General features: G+C 42.4%; 1 protein-coding gene across 2 annotated transcripts in view; it reads right to left on the bottom strand.

Annotated features, from left to right (window-relative positions):
• Positions 1-1128: 1128 nt before the first annotated feature.
• The window catches only part of PCDH19 (protocadherin 19), a 142012-nt gene continuing 120856 nt past the window's right edge, over positions 1129-22284 (bottom strand). For both annotated transcript variants that reach the window (XM_028715917.2, XM_028715919.2), the window contains one exon: positions 1129-5451. In XM_028715917.2, the coding sequence (XP_028571750.1) occupies positions 4859-5451 (593 nt within the window). In that variant the 3' untranslated portion in view covers positions 1129-4858. The remainder of the gene's footprint in view (positions 5452-22284) is intronic.

The following is a 22284-nucleotide window of genomic DNA, read 5'->3' as shown; positions in this document are numbered from 1 at the left end:
TTTCCATGAAATGAAAATAAGTGAAATGGTGGCAGCGAAAAATATTTGCAATCCTATCTTTGATAAAGGCAATGAGGGATGGCTCAAGCGCAACAGTGACCCCCCTATCTGGAGCTTTGCATGCTCTACAACAAGCACGGGCAGCCCTTGCATCTGTATAGTGGCCCATTCATTTCAAAGGATGAATGGCCCACAAATCCTTCATTGAAATGAATGGCCCTTCATTTAAATGAATGAAGAAGCCCTTGCTGCTGGGGAGCTTTCATAGGAAGGGCTGCAGCTTAGTTGTAGAGCACATAATTCATATGCAAAGGGTTCCAGATTCAATCACAGTAATCTCCTGTCTGAAACCCCAGAAATTTCCTTTCTGAAACCCCAGTGTAGGCAGTATTGATGAAGTTGGGCCCATGGCCTGCCTTCTATGAGATGACACAACAGAGCACATGCACCCGCTGAGCCATTTGCTTTTGCATATGCCAACACTTGCACACTACAGAATTTTCTTCCAGAGCAACCTATGGACAGAGGGCATTGATTCCTTGATGTGCTCTTTCTCCCTACACACAGAACAGCTGCTCTACTTGGACAAGGATCCAACACTAGTGAAGCATGAAAGTGGCTAATGTCAGTAAGCGCAATGTTTTCGCCTATGGATCTACAAATTACAAAATGCCACAAATCTCATACAATGAGTCCTGTGAAATCAGCGCTGGTTGGAGTTGGGAACTGTGAAAGGGGTGTGTGTGTCATGCTGGGATATTAAGCAGCATCTTGTGAGTCAGGTGACCCAGGAGCCAAACTCTTACCACTGTTGGCATTATAGCTCCAACTACCTCCTGCACTCCCATGGTCTTGACAGTTTGCTAAAGCAGGGCACTGGGCCATCCCTTCTATTCTTTCCCAGCTGCTGGCTGGAATCCTTCTCCTGCTCTTCCAAAGACATAATGCATGCAGACTGGATCTTGCTAGCACTCAGATCTTGGTGCCTATCGCAAATGTGGGGGTCTTTTTACACTAGCAGTACCTATGGATCAGGTCCTATCAAAGGATCATGTTTCCAAGAGTTAGGAATAAGTGAACAGCAATTAAGTGGGTGTGATTTCATTAAATTTTCTTTTTTTATTAAAAAAAAAGGCAACTTTCAAGTTATTGGGCCAAAAAAGCACACTGACAGTCTATAAATTAGATAACTGCATGAAAAAGCAGAACACCAAGCCCTATCCATTTTCTCTACCTTTTTCTAAAGAAAAGAAATTACTCCAGCTTATTTGATCTGCAGTCCGATAAAGATTGGAGGCTGTTTTTCTGTAGCTATTTTTTAATTTAAATAAATCAAAAGTGACTAATTTTTTTTTTTTATCAAGATAGGTTAGAGCCGGGAAGATTGTTTCTCTAGAAACCATTATTTTCTGTTGATTGGCAGAGCAAGTGTTGAAACAGCAATATATTTCCTTCCCAGTGATCTCCAAGCTCTGAGGAGTATGTTGTAGAGCAGCAAATTCTATCAGATGTAGGGCTAATAGCAAGAACAATAGCCCTAACCTGTGTTCCCAACCATCACTGAAAAATTATCCAGTGGGAAATAAAAATAGTAGTAGTAGTAGTAGTAGTAGTAATACAGTGGTGCCTCGCAAGACGAAATTAATTCGTTCCGCAAGTTTGTCGCCTTGCGATTTTTTTTGTCTTGCGAAGCACGGTGTCGGGAAAGTTTTGGAAAAGCTTCAAAAATCACCAAAGTCTTTAAAAACCTCAAAAAAGGCTACCACACCACGTTCTATGAGTTGCTCCTCGAAGTCAAGTCGCAACTGTATTAACGGTGTTAAGAAAAAGGAAACAAACTTGCAAGACGTTTCCGTCTTGCGAAGCAAGCCCATAGGGAAAATTGTCTTGCGAAGCAGCTCAAAAAACAAAAAACCCTTTCGTCTAGTGAGTTTTTTGTCTTGCGAGGCATTCGTCTTGCGAGGTACCACTGTAATAAACAAAACATTCCATTCAATTCAACTAAATTTGTCCCTCTTTTTTTTACCAAATGTTTCTTATGGGGATGGGACGGGCATCACTTCACAATTTCACACGTGCAAATTTTGTAGCCACGCAAAATAGTTTGCCGTGGGTGGGAATGATTATTCACTAATGTTCTTGCTTCAAATGAAAGGGATATATCCATAGCGATCAGCAGCACTCTTCTCATATTTAGGCTGCGATTCCAAAACACACTCACTTAACTGACTACAATAACTTCTGAGTAGGCATGTGTAATGACTGCTCTGCCAGTCTGTCTGTTCTTTGGTGCACGTTTTCTATTGCCTAGTTTCACTACTTCCATGGTGCACGAAGAAAACCGAATTAACCCCAGCATTCAAAAGAGCATCCCGTGAGGATGTGCAAACACACATTCACACTAGCACTCAAATGTACCTACATTTTTGCACTCAGTTTGATAAACTTTGATAAACAGAGTAAGTCACACAGCTTATCTGCTTCTGGATGGCTGTCCCCCCCCCCCCCAATACCCCCCTATGCACCTGGCTCATGATGAATGGATGAATCAATTCTGAAAAGTTTGGAAAATCCAAGCCAATCTGCTAAACTCACTGTAATGTGCTGTGAAGAGTACCCATCCAGACATGCTGTGCCTCTACCAGATTGACTACACTAACTTCCTCCAACCTCCTTCTGATCAGTTTCTGCTAAGGGCAGATAATTATACCATGTCTTTGCCACAGGCATGATTAGATCAATCAGTTACTGCCAAAGCAGGCACAAAACTTCATTTTCTGAAGTTTCTCCGTGTTTCCCTGGGGGACTCTTTGCTCAGTGCTTCCCTGATTCCAATCAGGAGGCACACACAGAGGAGGAGTTTTTACTAATGCTAATTAACATGGGTGGAATCCTTCTCTTCCCCCCCCCCCCCCACTTACACACACTAAAAAGTTTCTTGGGGGCCTAAGAGTAAAAGTGCAAGCCCTATTTAGTTCCCAAGGAAGGAGGGAAGAGGAGTACTCTACGCTGCATGGTATTTCAGAATTTTAGGGGGTGGGGAAATGGAATAGCCATGAACAAGGACCACTGTTTCTGGAGCCATCACAAATGTCCCAAATGAAATTACAGTTTAGAATTGCAATAAAACAATTTGGACTTCGTCCACCTGAAGTATGGAGCACCCCAAGAAAGTGGGTGGTCTGCAGAGCTGTGCCCATGTGATTCTGATTTTGAAACAGTGGACAATGTAGTTAAGCAAAATACTAACTTGAATATATATAATGGCAAGGCCATTATTCATGTAAGCATTCCATGCCGCTACATATAAATGGGCGTAAACATTTGCTGGCCTGTTCTCATGAGGTGTTAGGATGTCAACAGCACAGTTGCCTAGGCCAGCCATATGGAAAATGGGATGATGCATGTGGTAAGTACATTTAAGCAAGTCGGGAATGTGCTTGAAATGTTTACACGAGTAATGATTTAACCTGTGGCCTACAACATACATAAATTAGGCCTTTAAAGCATCCTATTCTTCTGGTTCCTAGATAGGTAAAATAAAAATGGGAGATTTGCAGCAGGAAACCAGCATGTCGTTTTGGAGAAATAATGTCATATTCTTCCTTGGAAATGCAAGGAAAAGGAAAAGGGTGGGAGGGGGGAGAAACTGATCTCATAAAAATTTCAAGACAGTGCATCTAACAACTGCAAATGAGATGCTAGATAACCCCTAAAAGACCTGGGGAAGAAACATCGCACAGTGGTGGAGATAGTATGTGGTACAATCATCTGGCAAAATGACAAAGAGCTATGACAAGATTGGCTCTAAATTTTGCAGTTTCTCCAGGTCTTAAGATTGTTTGTTTGTTTGAAGAAAAGGAACGAAAAAAAGAAAACGAACTTGAAAGCATTTCCCATCACTAGACATACAGGAATTTGCAATATCAAATACGATAATAGTACAGAGAAGCATGTGGCAGCAAAAGGTTTCCAAAGGCAGGGGTGTCCACAGCAAAAGAGCAACATCTTAAAAAGTACAAATTAGGCTCTGGGTGTGGGATGAGACAGAAAATTCACCGGCCACAGTCCATAACTCCATGGGGTGCTAATGTACATTTGGAGATGTTGAGCATCGAGCCCCTTCCAGCATGGAACACATTGAAGTGGCCCCATCTTGCACATCAGAGCTCCCACAAGTGCACCAAAACTGCCGATCAGGGCAACCCAATCTCCAGTTTGCCATGGCAAACGAGCACCCCATTGCTGAAGTTTGGAGGCATGACAAGGGGAGTACTAAGGGGAAGAGCCATCTCAGTGGTTCAGCATCTCCAGGTAGGGCTAGGAAAGACTCCTGGTCTGAAACCCTGGAGAACCACTGCCAATCAGAGTAGAAGACAATACTAAACTAGGTGGACCAATGGTCTGACTCAGTAGGAGGCAGCTGATTATGTTCCTAGAGATTACTTGAAACTGAGGTGTGTGGTATGGTTTGTCCTTTAGCGATTTTTGTTTCGTTGGGTTTTTTTTAAGATCCAATTCTTCATACAGAATGCCATTTCATAATAAGAGTTTTTGAGCTACAAAAATATATAAATCCAAAATACTTCATAGATAATACTTCCAACCACTGAAATGCCACCACTTCTACCATAGCGGGGAGAAGCTGAAGAATGGTGCTACTTTTACTTAGACCAACACCCCTGCTGCCTGTTGAACCAAGTGGGATTGTCACATTAATGATAGCTTCATTATTATTTTTTATAAACAATACATTTAGGGAAAGCTTTTAAATACAGCAAATTTGTGAACCATCAGTAAGCCATTAGAAACAATACACACATCCAGTACTGTTGTTTCCTTTCCTTTACAGTGCAACTTAGAGTACTATGTCCTTTAGCCTCTTCACACCAGGTGAGTCCTTCTCTCTACATTCTTGCAGAAGAGGGTTAATCTCATGCATGATATTTTCACTGTCTGCACCCCTCGGCTCCGCCTCAATTGGCCGAGAAGGGCCATTGTTTACAAACGGCTCCAGGTCGCGACTTCCTGGGCAGTGCATTACGTTGTAGGACACTGATGGTTTGCCAGACAAGGGGCTCTTCAGGTGGATAGGCGACATGATGGGGCTGACAGCTTCACAACCATTCCCTGCCTCCCGGACAGCACCGTTTACCTTCGGGCTACAGATGGGCGGATCCACTGTTCTTTTACCTTTCGAGTTGACTGGGCCCCGCTCCTCGGAGACAGGTTCACTCCCCTCTTTGCCAAATGTTGCAAAAGTTCTCTTTGTGCTACAGTCTTCGTAAAGCTCTGTATCCACAGTGGTAGCTTCTATGGAGAGGGACACGACATTCCTTCCATGCTCGGGGGATTTTGCTCGGCTGGGCACAGGGTTCCGGGGCATCCAGCATCGGTCAGAATGGCCAAGGATCCGGCACTCTTCCCGGCAATGAAATCCCTCACTCTGATCTGTAGAGAGAAAGACAAAGAAGGGCAGGTGATATATCATGAGCTGCTACACCCAGTCCGAAATGTTCACTTGCTGAGGCTTAGCTCCAAGACCTATTGATAAACGACACTACAAGGAAGAATGCAGAGAAGAAACCTGTTCTCAAAATTGCCAGCTTGGAAGATTTATTGCATTTCATCACATTTCGGAAGGCAGGTTCCTTCTTCTGGGGAACAATCTACAAATAATTAAAAATATAAAAGCCAACTCGTGGTGCACAGGCACAATTATACACAATGCTATTAAAAACATTTGAACCATTTGGAATATATGTAGTATGCAAGAAAGAGAGAGAAATTAATTATTATTATTATTATTATTATTATTATTATTATTACTTCTTCCCAATACCCTTACCAGGTTGAGTTCACTATAAAATTATATATAATTATGAAACAAACAAAACAACTATAAAACGAAAGAAGTGTAAGTACAATTACAAACTGTTCCATATATAAAAACACTTAAAAACAGGGCCAGCACAGATGCAGACTGGGTTATAAAAAAAATCTAGCCATCATTTAAGACCATTATATCATCAGTAGTATGAGTGGTTGGGACAATGTACAGTACAGTACAGTACATCATATCATATCATCATATCATATCATATCATCATATCATATCATATCAAAAACACACTTCCATCTAGTCACCAGACCCAGAAACTGCTTAGTTTCAGCAAGATTGTCTTATGTGCCTTCAGACAATGCTCTGGGAACAGGCGTATCTACACCACAGCTCTCAAATGGCTCGAGAGTCATGCTCTCTGTGCAGAGAATCCTGGGAACTTGATTTCTTATTAGTAGTAATTGGTTGAATATGACCGCTTGGCGCAGACAACGAAGTATACCTGAATACTTTTGGTCAGATACATATGCCTCAAGAAAACCAATTAGTGTTTGAGGGTATAACTACACCACAGATAAAGTAGTTCAGCAATCATTTCTTCTCCCAGGGAAATTGTTGGAATTGTGATTATGTAAGCCACAGACAGGCAGCTTCAGCCCTGTGGGCTGAATGTGGCCCCCAAGTGCTCTTTATGAGGCCCTTAGGAGTCTCTCCAGAACTGCTCCACACACTTTTCAAGGGCTCCTGCCTGGAGGAATGTCTTGTGACAGTGCCTCCTGCTTGCCTGAATGCAAGTGGTGGGGTGTATAAGAATCTCTGACTTTTGCATGGCTAGAATACAGTCTTCTTGCCATACAAAGGGAAGAGTCGTGCCCATTGATCTTTTGCCTTTGGCCCCAACTGCCACTGGCATGTGGCCCCCGGGAAGTTGCATGTGCAGGAATACAGCCCTTGAAAAAGGCTCCCCCACCCCTACTATAAGGCATGTAGAAAAGGAATTACCTGCAAGGACAACTAGGGAATCCATTAACAGCTAAATTGGCATAAAACCTACTACCTACGTTTGTAGGGTAGATTTCCAGGAGAACTGCAATTCTGCCTATTTTTAATCCCATATACACACCTCTCGTTTCTATAACAAGTAGTAGACATTGGCAAAGTGACATTTTAAAGGGCTGTTTTTATCGCAGTGGGTTTCTCTCCCCTGCCCCCACTTCTATTATTATTTTAACAGGCTGAAGTTCAGCCTCCAACAGGCTAGGTGTCGTTCAGAATTTCTGCTGCTGCTGTCAGAACAAAAAGCTGAAGGGAAACACATTACGATGGGAAATAAATTAAACCACGTTCAGCCTGCGTGGCTGGCTGCGTAGGAGTCAGCATTTTCTTCTTCCTATTGCCAGCGCTAAAAGGCATTGTGCTTTAAACCTTGCTCGACATGAGATATCCAAGTATAAACTCCACACCAGGCAATGAATTTTGCTGGCTCCTCTTTTTATACTTTAGTTGATTTGTACTTGATTTCCAACAGAACTGCAGTGGTGTTTGTAGGCACCTACCAGTCTGAGAGGGGCTATAAACAAGTATTCTGCTCAGATTCACCATGTAGCCAGATATTTACTCATGCCAGGTGATGTGCCACAGTTACTTAGGGGCGACTAAATGATGCTTGTTTTACTACTTGGCCACAGTATGAGGATTAACAACAGAACAACAAAAGTTAACTTTGTGAGCTCTTATGATTGCTAAAGGACTTATACAGTACTTTGAGCCTGGAAGGATAAATATTCACTGTCCATGCATTGGTATGAGGACCTCATGGCCCTGACGGCATTTGAACATATTGCGTATAGATATCAATCTCACATGGAAACTTATTTGGCCACCTGGAGACTTTATATTAACTTATCTATTTAATTTAAGTTGCGTGTACTGACAGTTATTGTTTCCATAATGTGAACTGATGCTGTATATTATTAGTAGTAGTGGTAGCTGTATCTATATTTTATTTATATTAATTCTTTTTCCCCTTCCCCCCTTCTTTTACTTTTTAAATTTGCAAATAAAAAAATGATTCGGGGTGTTTTTTTTCTAAGACAAAGGAACAGGGCAAAAGAGGGTATGAATGTCTAATCATCCATCAGCCCAAATGCCCCCTGAAAGCTAGTTGTTACGGTATATTTAACATGCTCTATACTAGGAAGTACAGCAAAGGGTACATTGGAAGTGATATCACTCCACATGACAAAGCAGCTATAGACTCCCCCCCCCCCCAAAGCCATAGGAAGTAATTCAGTACTGTGGGTGTATTGTCCCCGCCCCCTGGACCAAAATGCCGTGTTCTGAACAATAAAGCAACAACCATAACCCAAACATGGATCTTGAATTCACATAGTCTCACAATGTTTTAGTGAACATACAAGAGAACATTAAATAGTTCAAGCATTACACTTATCAAAGAGAGCCAATCACATTTATTTTTTTAAGGACTTACATGTCCCTAGAGGGTGAATGCCTGATAAAACTTCATGAACATAGGTTAAAGGTGAACATCACAGCTCTATAAGCCTATTGAGTTTCCTGACCCTCTGAATAATCTATTATGCATTTCATTTTCTGCTAATGAAGTGCTAATAATATCTCTATCAAACTCTTGGAGATTTCTATCCTAGATGCAACCAAAAGGAGCACCAACAATTGTCTATATGTATTATCCTGTCATTACTTGGTATTAACAATAAAGAGCACATAAATAAAGGAGGCATCCAAGGGAGGAAATGTTGTAGTAAAGGGTGACTTCAATTACCCTCACATTGACTGGGTAAATGCATGCGTCAGTCACAAAAAGGGGCGGAATTATCAAGCTACCCTAAATGGCTGTGCCCTAGAACAGCCAGTCATAGAACTGGTAAAAGGAGGGGGACCCTGAACTTCATTACACATATCAGGGTTAGCCTCTTGCCACCACAAGATGCAGTAACAGCAACCAAGTTGGATAGCTTGAAAAAGGGGTTTAAAATAAATTCGTAGAGGATAAGGCTAACGACAGCTAATGGCCAGGATGGCCTATTACAACCTCTAGTAATGGGGTAGGCAAACTAAGGCCCATGGGCCAGATGCGGCCCAAGCGCCTTCTCAATCTGGCCCATCAGCGTTTTTTTACATGAGTAGAATGTGTGCTTTTATTTAAAATGCATCTCTGGGTCATTTGTGGGGCATAGGAATTTCCCCCCCAAAAATATAGTCCGGCCACCCACAAGGTCTGAGGCATGGTGGACTGGCCCATGACTGAAAAAGGTTGCTGACCCCTGCTAGTATCAGAGGCAGGCATGGCTGTGAATACCAACTGCTGGAGAACATGAGTGGCAAGAGCACTGTTGTATTCTTGTCCTGCTTGTGGGCTTCCCACAGACATCTGGGTGGTCACTTTGAATGCCATGATGCAGCAAGGTTCTTTGTACATTCTTACAACCTGGACCTACCTCAGTAATAAAGCATGAGCCCAATCCCTAGTATCTCCGGTGAAAATGATCTTGGGTAGCACAGAACAGATGAAACCCTTGTCTGAGCATCTGGAAAGCTACTGTCAGTGGGGGGACAATACTGTATTGATAGTCTGACTTGGTATACAGGCAACTTCCAACTGAAGCGGGAGTTACGTACCAAGGCACCACACATTTAAGTAAAATTGCATATATTTGAAACACCATTGACAAAGCCTGCAAACACCCCCCTTCTGTGACATTTTCAGGTCACTTATAGGTTCAGCACAATGCGCTTGTGCGCAGACATGCACCTATTAGATGTGCCTAAAACAGTCACAGCCTGTACGCTCTTTCCTATGTTCCTAACATGGCTGAGACAGAACCCGTTTCATTTGACCATACCAATTCTTGACTAAAATATTCTTCTTTGGAATTCAGTAGTATCTTTTGGCAAACACTCCCACCTTTAATTAGCCACCTTCTAGCTCCATCTCACTTTCCTTATTTTCCATAACATTAGCCAAAGCCACAACTGAATCACACCTTCAGAGTTTGATGTATTGAACCTCACTCGCACCTTGCAAACACACAGACCTTGGTATCCAACTCAGCCACAGTGGTGGATCCCAACTGTCTGAGGAGATCGTTCATTTGGATGCTTTGTTCATCTGTGTATGTAACTTCTGCTTTTCAGCTCCATTTGTATTTCCACCACATTCTAGCACAAAAAAGGGGGCTAATAAAAATTCCTGGCACATAACACAATGCAGCAAAAAAAGAGAAAGGGGGGGGGAGAGAAAGAGCAGCTTTAGCACTTACAGGGAATCGGCTTGTAGAAAAGAAAACCTTAAGGAACTTGTGGAAGGCAGGGAGACAAAAGAGGAAGAAACCAAGTGGATGGAATCTTGAGTCTTTAAGGCTCCTTTCTCCTTCACAGCAGCCACCACATCGTTCAAGTAGCAGCAGCAAGTGACTGTGGTCTGGGCGCTGCTGACCCTTCTCATTCTCAGCAAATGAAGCTGCCAGACATGCAAACACACTGCTTAGAAGTGTTTAAATACTGGTGCCCAGTAAAATGTTGACTTTGCTGTTTTCAGTTCTTGAGCAAAAACAAAGGATTAAATGTCTCTATCTTCCTGTTCATCCCCAAATGAACACCTGAAGTCAAGACCATGATATTCTAGTATTTTGCACAAGCGTGGGATTGGGTATTGCATGCCTCAATCAGCATCCTGGTGATCGTTATGTATCAATGCATGCACCTAGTACTTATGACTGTGAAGACCTGTGTGTATTCTAGCATTCAGCATAAGCATGGGACTTGGCACTGTATGCAGAAATCTGCATACTGATAAACTTTATTTGTTTGCTTTTAAAGAAATGTGGGGGTTAATAATCAAAGTTAAGGGGTACAGTGGTACCTCGGGTTAAGAACTTAATACGTTCTGGAGGTCTGTTCTTAACCTGAAGCTGTTCTTAACCTGAAGCACCACTTTAGCTAATGGGGCCTCCTGCTGCCGCCACCGCACGATTTCTGTTCTCATCCTGAAGCAAATTCTTAACCCGAGGTAATATTTCTGGGTTAGCAGAGTCAGTAACCTGAAGTGTCCGTAACCTGAAATGTATGTAATCTACAGTGTAATCACTGTAGATGGTTTCTACCAGTTAGGAAGTTGTTCTGTGATACCCCTCACAATAATTAGGAAATTGACGGTTAATGCTACATTCAGGCTTCTTTGTATAATCTATGCAGGAGGCAGAATTCTTCTCCCCTTTCCTGATGTTTTGTTTATTTTTTGTTGGAAGCTGCCCAGAGTGGCTGGGGTAGCTCAGTCAGATGGGTGGAGTATAATTTTTATTATTATTATTATTATTATTATTGGCAGCAGCAGCAGCAGCAGCAGCAGCAGCATCCCTCAATAATATTCTCCCTCAATGCAGAATAGGCAGGGCAGCAGATCTAAAGAGTGGCAACAACAGAGCTATTAGCTATATCAAGTTGTACCCAAAAGGAGACAAAAGGCTTGGGACATGAAGGAATACTAACTACCACATGCCCATGCTTTCAATCACACAAGAGAGAGCAACTAAATACAGGCAACTCTCAACTTACACAAAGGTTATGTCCTGGGGATAGAGCCTAAAGCCAAAATCACATTTAGTCAAAACGCATTGCGTTCAACGGTGGCTGGGATTGCCAAAATCCCAGATTGTCTTTTCCCCCAGACAGCTTCCCCCTTTCCTCCCCCATTTTATTATATTATTTGCCAAGGGCGTAAAGCTGAATATACACAAGTTAAATGTCCATAAGTTTCGAGTTATCTATACTCCATTGATGTTGCTAAGCTGCCATTAGGCATCCTTCAACCTCTTTCTGTTTTTGCAGCCCAGGATGGGAATTGCCTCAAAGTGACAGATCCTAGCCTTAAACAATGTGTGAGAGCAGCAGGCTCACTGGTTTAAGCCCAGAGCTCTGTGCTGAGGATGACAGAAGGCAGGTGACTGCCTACTGCTGGGCCACTGGTTAGTTTATGCTGGACCACGTAGTTCCGGAATTTGCACAAAAATAAATAAATGCTGTACTAGGTGGTACTTGGTCTGATCCTGCAGAGTTCAGAATACACCACAGCAACTGCACTGTTTGAGATTGGAGGGTGTGCACTGCATAACACCTTAGTTTTCATGTGTCAATGAATATGCATGCGCATCAAAGATGAGACAAGTCCACTCTCCACTCCAAGGTTTAGAGACCCTGGAGAAGTGGCTGAACTGCAAAGAATGGCAATGCTCGCAACTCACGCTGACATTTTGACAAGACAGCCTGAAAAGTAAAAAATGGAGACTGAATTACCAGGGACAGGGATTAAGAAATGGGGATTGTCCTTGGAAAGTGATGGCAGTTGCAGCATCTGTAACACTAGTCCTAACCTTTTTGCAAAATCAGCATGCCAGCCACAATAGTGGGAAGCAGCTTGATTTCTGCCTGTATAACAGACGTACCACTGCTGAATACAACCATATAGGCATGCTCTCCTAGCAACTGTGAGGCTGTCAATCTCTCCCTGAGCTCCAGTTAGACATATGCAAGCTCTGGTACTCATCCTCCTCCCCCTTGATGGCTCACCCAGAGCCCTTGCAGAATTGTCAAATGCAACATGTGAACAACCCTATGAAGTAAGCCAAGATCTTAAGAAACAGCAAGTTTTACTCAATATATTATGGTACATAATCAAAATGCAATTTTTAAATGCAAAACCTTTCAGCATATTACTAAGATTAAACCAATTTGGATTCCACATTACAGGAGGCAAGCTATGTCCTTCTCTGTCTTCTAACAAAAACATCACCTTATTGCATTGAAAGTTTTTGTATTTTATATCCTGCATTTTTAAGCAGTCTATGTATAATAATATATTGAGAAACATTTGCTGCTGCATGGGGTGCTGTTGTTCTTATGGTCATGACTTATAGACTGTATGTCTGCATAAATTCACACACAGACACACACACACACACCCAATACGGCCTTTAGTTTCCCTCACCACAAAATTCGTGGCTACAGGTCTGGCAGTTGTACATGACAACCCTGGGAATGCATATTTTAAAACATGGTCTGGAATAGTGGCATAGGTGTGTGGTTGTTTTTTTTTAAAAAAAATATTTTTATTAAACGTTTTCAGTGAGAGAGTAATATGAAAGAGGAAGAAAAACAAAATAAATTATAATACAATAGGGCATATGGGTATTTTAAGTAATACAAGTATTCCCATAATTGTAAAATTATTAACAAAGCTTTATATTTTTCATAAATAGCATGGGTGTCTCTGTGTGTATTAGTAGGAAAGGGGGCACCCATCTGCACTAAACACTTAAAGCAGTATTATGCCACTTTAAACAGCCTTGGCTTCCCCAAAAGAATAATGGGAAATGTGGTTTGTTAAGGGTGCTGAGAGAAGACCCCTATTCCCCATACAGAGCTACAGTTCCCAGAACGGTTTAACAACCAATCCTTCTTCCCATGGTCAAAGTTTAAAGCAATTCCCATCCTGTGTGAAAAGACCTCAGTTCAGCCAACTGTGGCAGAAATATCATTCTCTCGGAGAAGTACAGCTAACAACCCCAAGTGAGCCCGGTTTTTCCAACCACCTCTGTTCCAACCTCAAGGGACTGTCACACAAAGCAGCTAATAATGATCCCCAACCACAGACATGTTGTGTCTGTATTGATTCGAGAACGTCTGAGCCGTGAGGCTTTCTGAGATGTGGGCTGGCTGCAGAGCCGCCAAATTGCTTCACAGAAGTCTTAGGTAAAAAGGAGTAGCGAGGAACTCTGGCGCTTCCCCCGCCGCTCACCTAAAGACAGAACGAAGCCCATATCGTTAAAATAAAGAAGCCGGAAGGGGCAGGAAGGCACAGAGGGAGGCAGAAGGCCCAGCTCAGAGGTGCCCCAGAGATGAAATGGTGGTTATTTTCTGGGAAGATGTTGGAGCAGTGCTGATAGGAAGCAGAAAACAAATAGGGCCTTGCAGGAGCAAAAAAAAAAAAAAATCATGTCGGAATTGCCCGCCGTTAGGCCCACAGTGTGTGCTAAGCTCGGCTGCCTGACGACTGCGGCTCCCCCTCGGTTTCACTGCATTTACAGAAGTCTATTACAGAAACACATTACTAGCTCCCTGGGTAAGCTGTGGAATGGGGTGGGGGGAGTGAACAAGCCTCCTCCGACAACTGAACACAACACCAGGCCAGGCTTTAGGTTTTTTAAAAGCCTCTTATTCACCCAAACAGATATGGGTTTAAACTGGAGCCAAGACTGAAAACCCAGAACTAGGTTTCAAGACCAGGCTGCACTTTTCCTGGATCATGTTAATAGAGAAATGTGAGGTGGGCTCAATAAGGAGAAGGTGCAAGTGCAGGGTGCTCTTTTAAAAGCAAAACAACCAAAAAAAATCTAGCTGTCTATTGCATTTTCATCACCAAAGAGCCTGATCCTATGTGCATTTGCTTAGAAGTAAGCAAGCGGGAAGGGACACGGGTGGCGCTGTGGGTTAAACCACAGAGCCTAGGACTTGCCGATCAGAAGGTTGGCGGTTCGAATCCCCGCGACAGAGTGAGCTCCCGTTGCTCGGTCCCTGCTCCTGCCAACCTAGCAGTTCGAAAGCATGTCAAAGTGCAAGGAGATAAATAGGTACCACTCCGGCAGTACCTCAGGTTAAGAACCAGTTTCAAGTTAAGAACGGACCTCTGGAACGAATTAAGTACTTAACCCGAGGTACCACTGTAGTTTAATAAGATCAGGAAAACTTGACTGTGGCTTTAATATCTAAGAGGGTTTTCACTTTCAGAGGGCTTCAAGAAATACGCTGCTCAAAAACTGGTTTCAAAGAGCAGCTTGAAATAGGGAGACCCTGAAATTACAGTTTGGGGGCAGGGAGATGGTATGCAAATTATTTCATATCAGCGCAGCAAAATGTAAGCAAACTGCAACCGCTAGAAACAGTGGGTGTTAAGGCTGCGAGAAGATGTAGACACCATACATTGGAAGTACATGATTCCCAACAAAGAATCCTGGGAACTGTAGTTTGTTAAGGGCCTTTGGGGACTGTAGCTCTGTGTGGAATAAACAATGGTTTCCATGATTATCTGGGGGGGGGGGGGAGTCATGCTCCTTAGATGCACCACTTCCATTTCCAAAATGTCAGCTTTCCCTGCCAGTATCTTCGTATGGAAAAGGAGTGTTAAGACGGCCAAAACATTCTCATTTGTCGCAAATGAGTCCGTATTAGATTTGATCCAACTTGTTGGATTCAGGTTGAATCAAAACCGATTGCCTCACATAAAATTATTCGTTTTGCAAAAGTAAATTGTTGCTATTTCCAGCCCTGTTCTAAAGTTCGCCTTCTCACAATCACTACTGTTACCAGGAGAACAATGAGGCCTGGAGGCGTTCCTCCCACCTATGTGAGCTACACTACTACAATCCAGAAGACTCTCCCCAGTTTCTCCAAAACTTACAAGAGGAGGCAGTTTCAGTGGCTCATGGGGGGATTAGAGACCCTTGGTAGTTCCCACTGATCCTTGCAATCAAGGCCATATCGCTGCCGTGTCGGAGAGCCACTGGGCAGCTTTTAGTAAAGACTCTCCTAACTACTGCAGCTGCTGATTTTGGATGGAAAGGGGAAGAACAGTAGAGAGGGAAGGACAGCTCTGGTAGAACCCATTCTGCCCAAAGTTTAGGAAGCCTGGCCTGATTCACAAGTGGGCTTGGGGTAGAGGGGTAATGCATAAAATTAACATTCCAAGCCTTCCCCAACACCATTCTAAAAATTGGCACCATCACTTGTTTTTAGAGCGTTGAGTCCAATATGGCCTTCCTCTCCGAATTCAGCCTAAACGTACCTTACCTTTCTACGGTCACACTTAGAAGAAAACAGTACTGAGTAGGCATGGTTAGAACTGCACTATGGCAATGTAAGTAAATAAATAAATATGCCTGCCATACAAAAATGAAAATGCAGTAGGAATCACTAGCTCGACTTATGCATTCTGCTTGAAGGACACACCGCTGTGAATTCTCATTTTATATTACATCCGACTCTGCTCTGGAATAGAAAGGGAGAACAAAAGTACCCAGTGCATGCAATTAAAATATGCATCAGCTGGCATTTGGGTGCTATATGACCACATATACTTCCATATATTTCAAATCCAAATTCACTGTAGCCGAGCACACAACAAGATTGAAAGACTGACCTGCTCAGCTCTCCTAAGCAATTGAATTATTGGTGATGGAATCTCCAGCTCCTGACACAGAGGCAAAGTTGAAACGTACTGAGGTACAAGTGCTTAGGGATTTAATATCCCTGATAAATGCTCTGATGGCATGTATGGTTATGCAGCCTGGGCAATCACAATAGACCCCAGAGCTTCTATTTTGTGGAGAGAAGCACAATTCATTCCAATCTATGTCAGAGGGATTTTGAAGAGGCATATAAGTAGAAGCCATTTGGACTATTTCATACTGAAAGGGAACTGAAGCAGCTGGGTCTCTTAAAAATGGAAGAGAGAGAGAGCATGCAGAGAAGGCACAGGTGTCTGCCTACTTTTGAGCATCATTGAAGAAAACCAATACAGACAAAACTGTTTCTTACTAAAAGTTTTCCTTAAGACAAAACAGGCTTCAAGGGGAATTCTGGATGTCATGTGCTAACCTTCAAGATAGTTGGCACGCTAACGATACAAGTATTTATGCAGGAGTCGCCAAGTGTTTTGAGCAAGTGGGCACATTTGAAATGATGAGAAAATGCTGCAGGTGCCACAAAATGGCTGCCATGGGGTGATAGGAGTGCCGTAACACAAAATGGCATCCACATCTGAAAGAGCAGGCTAAGAGTCAGGACCACAAAATGGTGCAAGCGTGCCTTCCCCCACCCCTAGTAAAACAGCTGTGACTGCACTCCCAAATTTCCACCAGAATTATTCTACTTTTCACCACTGCCCCCCCTGGAAATGGTCGAAGAAAGCAACAATACTGCTATAACTATTCAGTGACCATAAGCACCAACCCCTCTCCAAGTTCTGAAATTTCATCAGCCATGGTTCACCTGATTCCAAACTCTCTTCAGCAGCCATAAGGAATTTGCCTTGTTATGAGGTCAGACTGCTTGTTCACCTGGCCTGCTACTATTTACCCTGGCACAGTTCAATGTAATGCTAAAATATTGCCACTGCTTTGCTCCTCCTCTGCTCCTGCTGCTCCTGTTAGAAGATTCAAGATAGATAAAAGAAAGTATTTCTTCATGAACACAAGTACAACTTGTTCCCATAGGAGGCAGTCATGGCAGCCTACTTGGATGGCTTTAAAAAAAGCACTGGGCAAATTCATGGAGGGGAGGGCTTTTGAGAGCTGCTGGAAGTGTTGGCTGTGTTCTGCCTCCCCAGCTGGAGGCAAGGGATGCTTCTGAATGTCAATGGCTGGAAACCACAGGAGCTGAGAGGTCCCACAGGCATCTGGTTGGCCACTATGAGAACAGGATGCTGGACTAGATAGGCCATTTGGCACGATACAGCAAACTTTTCTTACGTTCTTACATTCACTGCTTTGCAGTGAGCAATGGTTTGCCTTAGCATCTCATCCAAATCCAGGCTCATGGTTTGTTTCCTTCAGACAGACCACAAGCCAAATCATGGCTTAACACACAGCAGCAGCAGAGGACTAAAGCAGAAATTATCTTCTTCCTAGGAGCCTGAACACATTCACAGAAAGCCATAGTTTGGCATAGTGTTATGTGTGAAATGAGTCTCTGAGTGACTACGGCTCTCCATGTCCAAGAAAGATGTTTATTGCCTGATTCATGTTCCTAGTAACTGGAGATACCAGGGATTGAATCTTGGGCTCTCTACATATAAGGCATGTAGAATCTACCACCAAGAATTCCACGTAAAAAGAAATAGATTCTCAAGGCACTGGAATACTGGATAAAATTATAGAGCAAGATTCTTGCTGACTCCAGTTACAAAGGCTGCTCCTGATGTTTCAGGTGCCCATTGTCTGGGGATGGGGGGGGGGGACGGGACAGGGCTCAAACTTAAGCGGTGTTAATATATAGTTTTGGGTTGATATATGGGTCTATATATATGGATCAATATATAGATTTGAATAAGATGTACTGGTTCTGCAGCTATTTGGATTAATATTGCTGTCTTCATTTGTATTGTCAGGCCTCATTACAGGGATGGGGAACTTGTGGCCCCTCCAGAGATTGCTGGAGACTGTAGCTCTCACCATCCTTAACCATTTTACATGTTGCTAGGGCTGAAAAAAGTTAATCTGCATGGACATATGTTTCCTGTCCCTTTCTTAATATGAATTATTAGCAGCTTGTTTCATCTTAGAGTATATTTAGCAACATAAAATGTTTGGCCTATTAATATTTGCACGACTATTTAAATTGGCTGATATTTCATAACTGCTTGTGAATTGCCTTGAAATATTGCAGCATTATTATTATTATTATTATTATTATTATTATTATTATTATTAGCATTATTAGCATTTCTATAGCATATCCTTCACCCAAAGATCACAGGGCAGTTTACAATATAAAAATGCAAAAAATAATAATGCATACAATAATAACGAAAACGATAATCCCACACGCTGTCTAAAAGGCTGTGCATTGTTTACTAAGAGTTAGCAAGCGAACAGCAATCTGGGGGTCTGTGTGCAAGTGCAAAATCACAAAATGTCAGGGAAATGCAGAAACGCCCCCCCCCCAAAAAAAACCCAGTGAGGAAGCCCTGAGACCTTTCCAGATGTTGGTAAGCAAAGCGGCACCTTGCTTACCAGCTTCTGGGGTGCTCCCAGAGCCCTCCCACCTCCTTCCCAGAGGATGGGAAGGAAGGCATCGCCATGTAAGGGCTCTGGGAAGCTGCCAGAGCCCTCCTGCTTCCTTCCCAAAGTCCTGTAAGTGCTGGGTGTAAGTGGGGGAAATAAATAAATGGAGAGAGGAGAATGGTGGGTTTCCCCAGTTCTCCATTCATTTATTTATTTCCCTACCACCATCTGCATAAAGTTGAGATAAAGTGAGCCCAACTTTCGGGCTTACTGTATTTGGTTACGTACTTTTTTTTCTGAGTTTGTGATCCACTTTCGGCATGCAAATAAAACGACAATGAAGGAACATACCGGAAAATGGCTAGCTAGGTTTTGTCGCCCCTAATTAGGAATGCCTACCAACAAGAGCACAATGCCACAGTGAAAATTTGGTGCATTTTTTTGGCACCCCCGTGGTGCTACTGCAATCAGTACAACACCATGCCTGGGTACGAGCAAACAGCACGACTGTTAAAAAATTCATTTCAAAATCTTCCTGGAAGCTAATAAATTTTACAGCAGTTTCAATCCTTTCTCATTGCAACAAAGGAAAGCTTAGTTCCAGACAAATTAAAAGTAAATTGATTGCCTTAGGGGAATGTATTCAAATATCACTTTTCCATGTTAGAAATCTCTTTCCCTAAAATGCCGAGGAAGGGAAAAGAGAGAGAACGAACCACAGCAATGGTTTGGAAACAGTAAATCATTAAATCCCTGTTTGCAAAAATGGATAGCAAGGGGCGGGGGGTGGGGGCCATCAAACTTAAAATAAAATGCAAATATGTCACTGGGGTGCAGGCCTAACATTTGTGCCTGAATTTATGAATAATAAATATGAATAAATAGTAAACATGAAGGGATCAAACATTGCATTCAGTGTTCACCCACATTTATCCATCTCTCCCAGACAGCATCTGGAAAGCAACTTTAAATTTTATTGTGTTGGGGGCCTTGGGGAAAGGAAAGCAAAGAGACCATTCTGCAACAACTCTGTACGGTGGTACCTCGGGTTACAAACACCTCAGGTTACAGACTCCGCTAACCCGGAAGTAGTACCTCGGGTTAAGAACTTTACCTCAGGATGAGAACAGAAATCACGTGGCAACATGAGGCCCCATTAGCTAAAGTGGTACCTCAGGTTAAGAATGGTTTCAGGTTAAGAATGGACCTCCGGAACAAATTAAGTTCATAACCAGAGGTACCACTGTATTTAAACTTAGAGACAGTTTACACAATCTTACTTTTTTCTTTTTCTTTTCCAAGAAACCTCTGACCCCGTCCATCCATTGTCTACACTCAAGCTGGGAAAATGTAAATGATCACAGATATAGAGAATTGTTCAGACACCAGCACTATTGCATCCCAGCAGTTGTAAGAACTTTAGGAATTGGTGCCCAAGTATGCTCCCCGCCTTCCCTTCACATCCCTCTTTTTGTGTGTTTCACAACTTTTAGATGGTTTGCCTAAATCAGGACCTGAATCCCTTCTCTGGCAGCCTTTTTAGCAAGGTAATAAATCCCACTGAATTCCATGAGACTTACTCCCAGGTAAGTGAGCACAGGACCACAAATCAAGCTACTACATTGAAATGAAATGGAAGCATCAGAGGGGGCGTCTTGTTTGCTTTCTTTTCTCCCTCCCTGTACTTTTTAAACATTGAATCATACAATACATAAAGCTGGCAAACAATGACAAAAGGAGCGAGAGAGATACATACATCATCCTTGATCGATAAGCAATGTTCATAATTCACAATCTGTAGCTCTGTTCGCATCGCTGCATTCATGTGACAATTTGGTCTGCTCTAACAAATCATACCAAATTTGAACTATATTTTGTAAAAATTGCAGCTTACTTTAATTGTTTGAGAAGTTCCAGGTCCTAGAAAGCCATAAATCAATGCCAGGAGCTTCTAGCTGAAGCTAATACTTGACAACCAACAGCTTAGCAGATTCTAGAATTCGATCATCTTGAATTCCGGGTACAAAACGACTCAATCCACACTGCTCCGACTAAATGTGCAGAGAGCAGCTTAGCTATCCATTAGGTTTTGCATTTATGAATGTTGTGACACAGAGCTCAAAAAGGTATCACTATGTCTTTCCAAAATGTGCATTTTGACAAAGAAAAAACATTTAGAAATGAAATGAGCATACTGAGAATAGTATATATTATTAAGAAAACCCCTTCGCTATGTTGTTTTTGGTGCTTAAAAAAAGCAAGCCTACCCACACATATAATTTTATTATGTATATTTTTTTGGGGGGGGACTTCTGGATTTATTCATATTTTTACAAATTTTATATAAGTTTGATTTTATTTGTATTTTTGTGTGAATGTTTTTCATTGTTTTATGTATATATTTTGTTGATTGTGCAGTATAGCTTGTTAAAGCCTGTACACTTAGAAAAATGCATATCTTTACATATTTATGTGTGTGTGTTTATTCAAAAAAATGCAGATTAATGTGGAAACACGGCAGAACGGACTAGTGAATTAAAAAACACACATGGCACAGATGAGAAATAAAATGATTCTACATCCCTCGTTTGATCCAATAAACAGGATACTGCTTATGTTTGTTGAGAGAAATAGATTGAGACAGAGAGACATATGTAATGCAAATGAGCATTTCGGACCAATCTACGTTTTACATCTGCATAACAAATCGATTGAAGCAGGAATGCCTTTAAGCAGTCGGAAGTTTTTGTTTCATTTTACTTTCTGTGGAAGGTTCTTGGCTACTGTATTTATTTATTTATCAATCACAGGATGGAACGAAGTCAGTGTACAGTGATACCTCTGGTTACGAACTTAATTCATTCCGGAGGTCCGTTCTTAACCTGAAACTGTTCTTAACCTGAGGTATCACTTTAGCTAATGAGGCCTCCCGCTGCCACCACGCTGCCACAGCGCAATTTCTGTTCTCATCCTGAGGTAAATTTCTTAACATGAGGTACTACTTCTGGGTTAGTGGAATCTGTAACCCGAAGTGTTTGTAACCTGAGGTGTTTGTAACCCGAGGTACCACTGTCCTTGGTTAGTGAACAACCCACTTGCTTAGCCATCCATAGTGAAATGCAAGTCACCCTCTGTGGATGGATCATTGCTCGCTCATAAATTAAGAGGCTGCCTCTCTTCCTTATCTCTCCACACGGTTTAATGTCAGGAGACAAGATGGGAAAGAATTACTGCATAATATTTCTCACCTCTTAGCCTTCTCCATTTGCTAATCAGAGAACCTCAGGAATATAATCCAGGCATGGCTTCCCTTTGGATAATGCTTAGAAGATGCTAATAGCAGGGGAAAGTGGCAAATACATCTTACAGCAACTCAGGACATCTCTCTCTCCCTCTCTCTCTCTCTCTCTCTCTCTCTCTCTCTCTATATATATATATATATATGCAGGTTTTGGTGTCCTCGGGTGTCTTCCCGTGTAAAAGTTGGGGTGTCTAGGCGACGTTTCGACGAGGTCTCACTCGTCATCTTCAGGCTGGTGCTTTCGGCTTCTTGTTACTGGAACAGAGCAGGATCTCAGTGTTTGAGTTCCTATAAATACTGTTGAGGAGGTGTGGCCTCTAATGTTC

This window comes from Podarcis muralis, chromosome Z (genome assembly GCF_964188315.1).
Source record: "Podarcis muralis chromosome Z, rPodMur119.hap1.1, whole genome shotgun sequence".
Classification (NCBI taxonomy): Eukaryota; Metazoa; Chordata; class Lepidosauria; order Squamata; family Lacertidae; genus Podarcis; species Podarcis muralis.
This window is presented reverse-complemented; position numbering and strand designations above follow the sequence as displayed.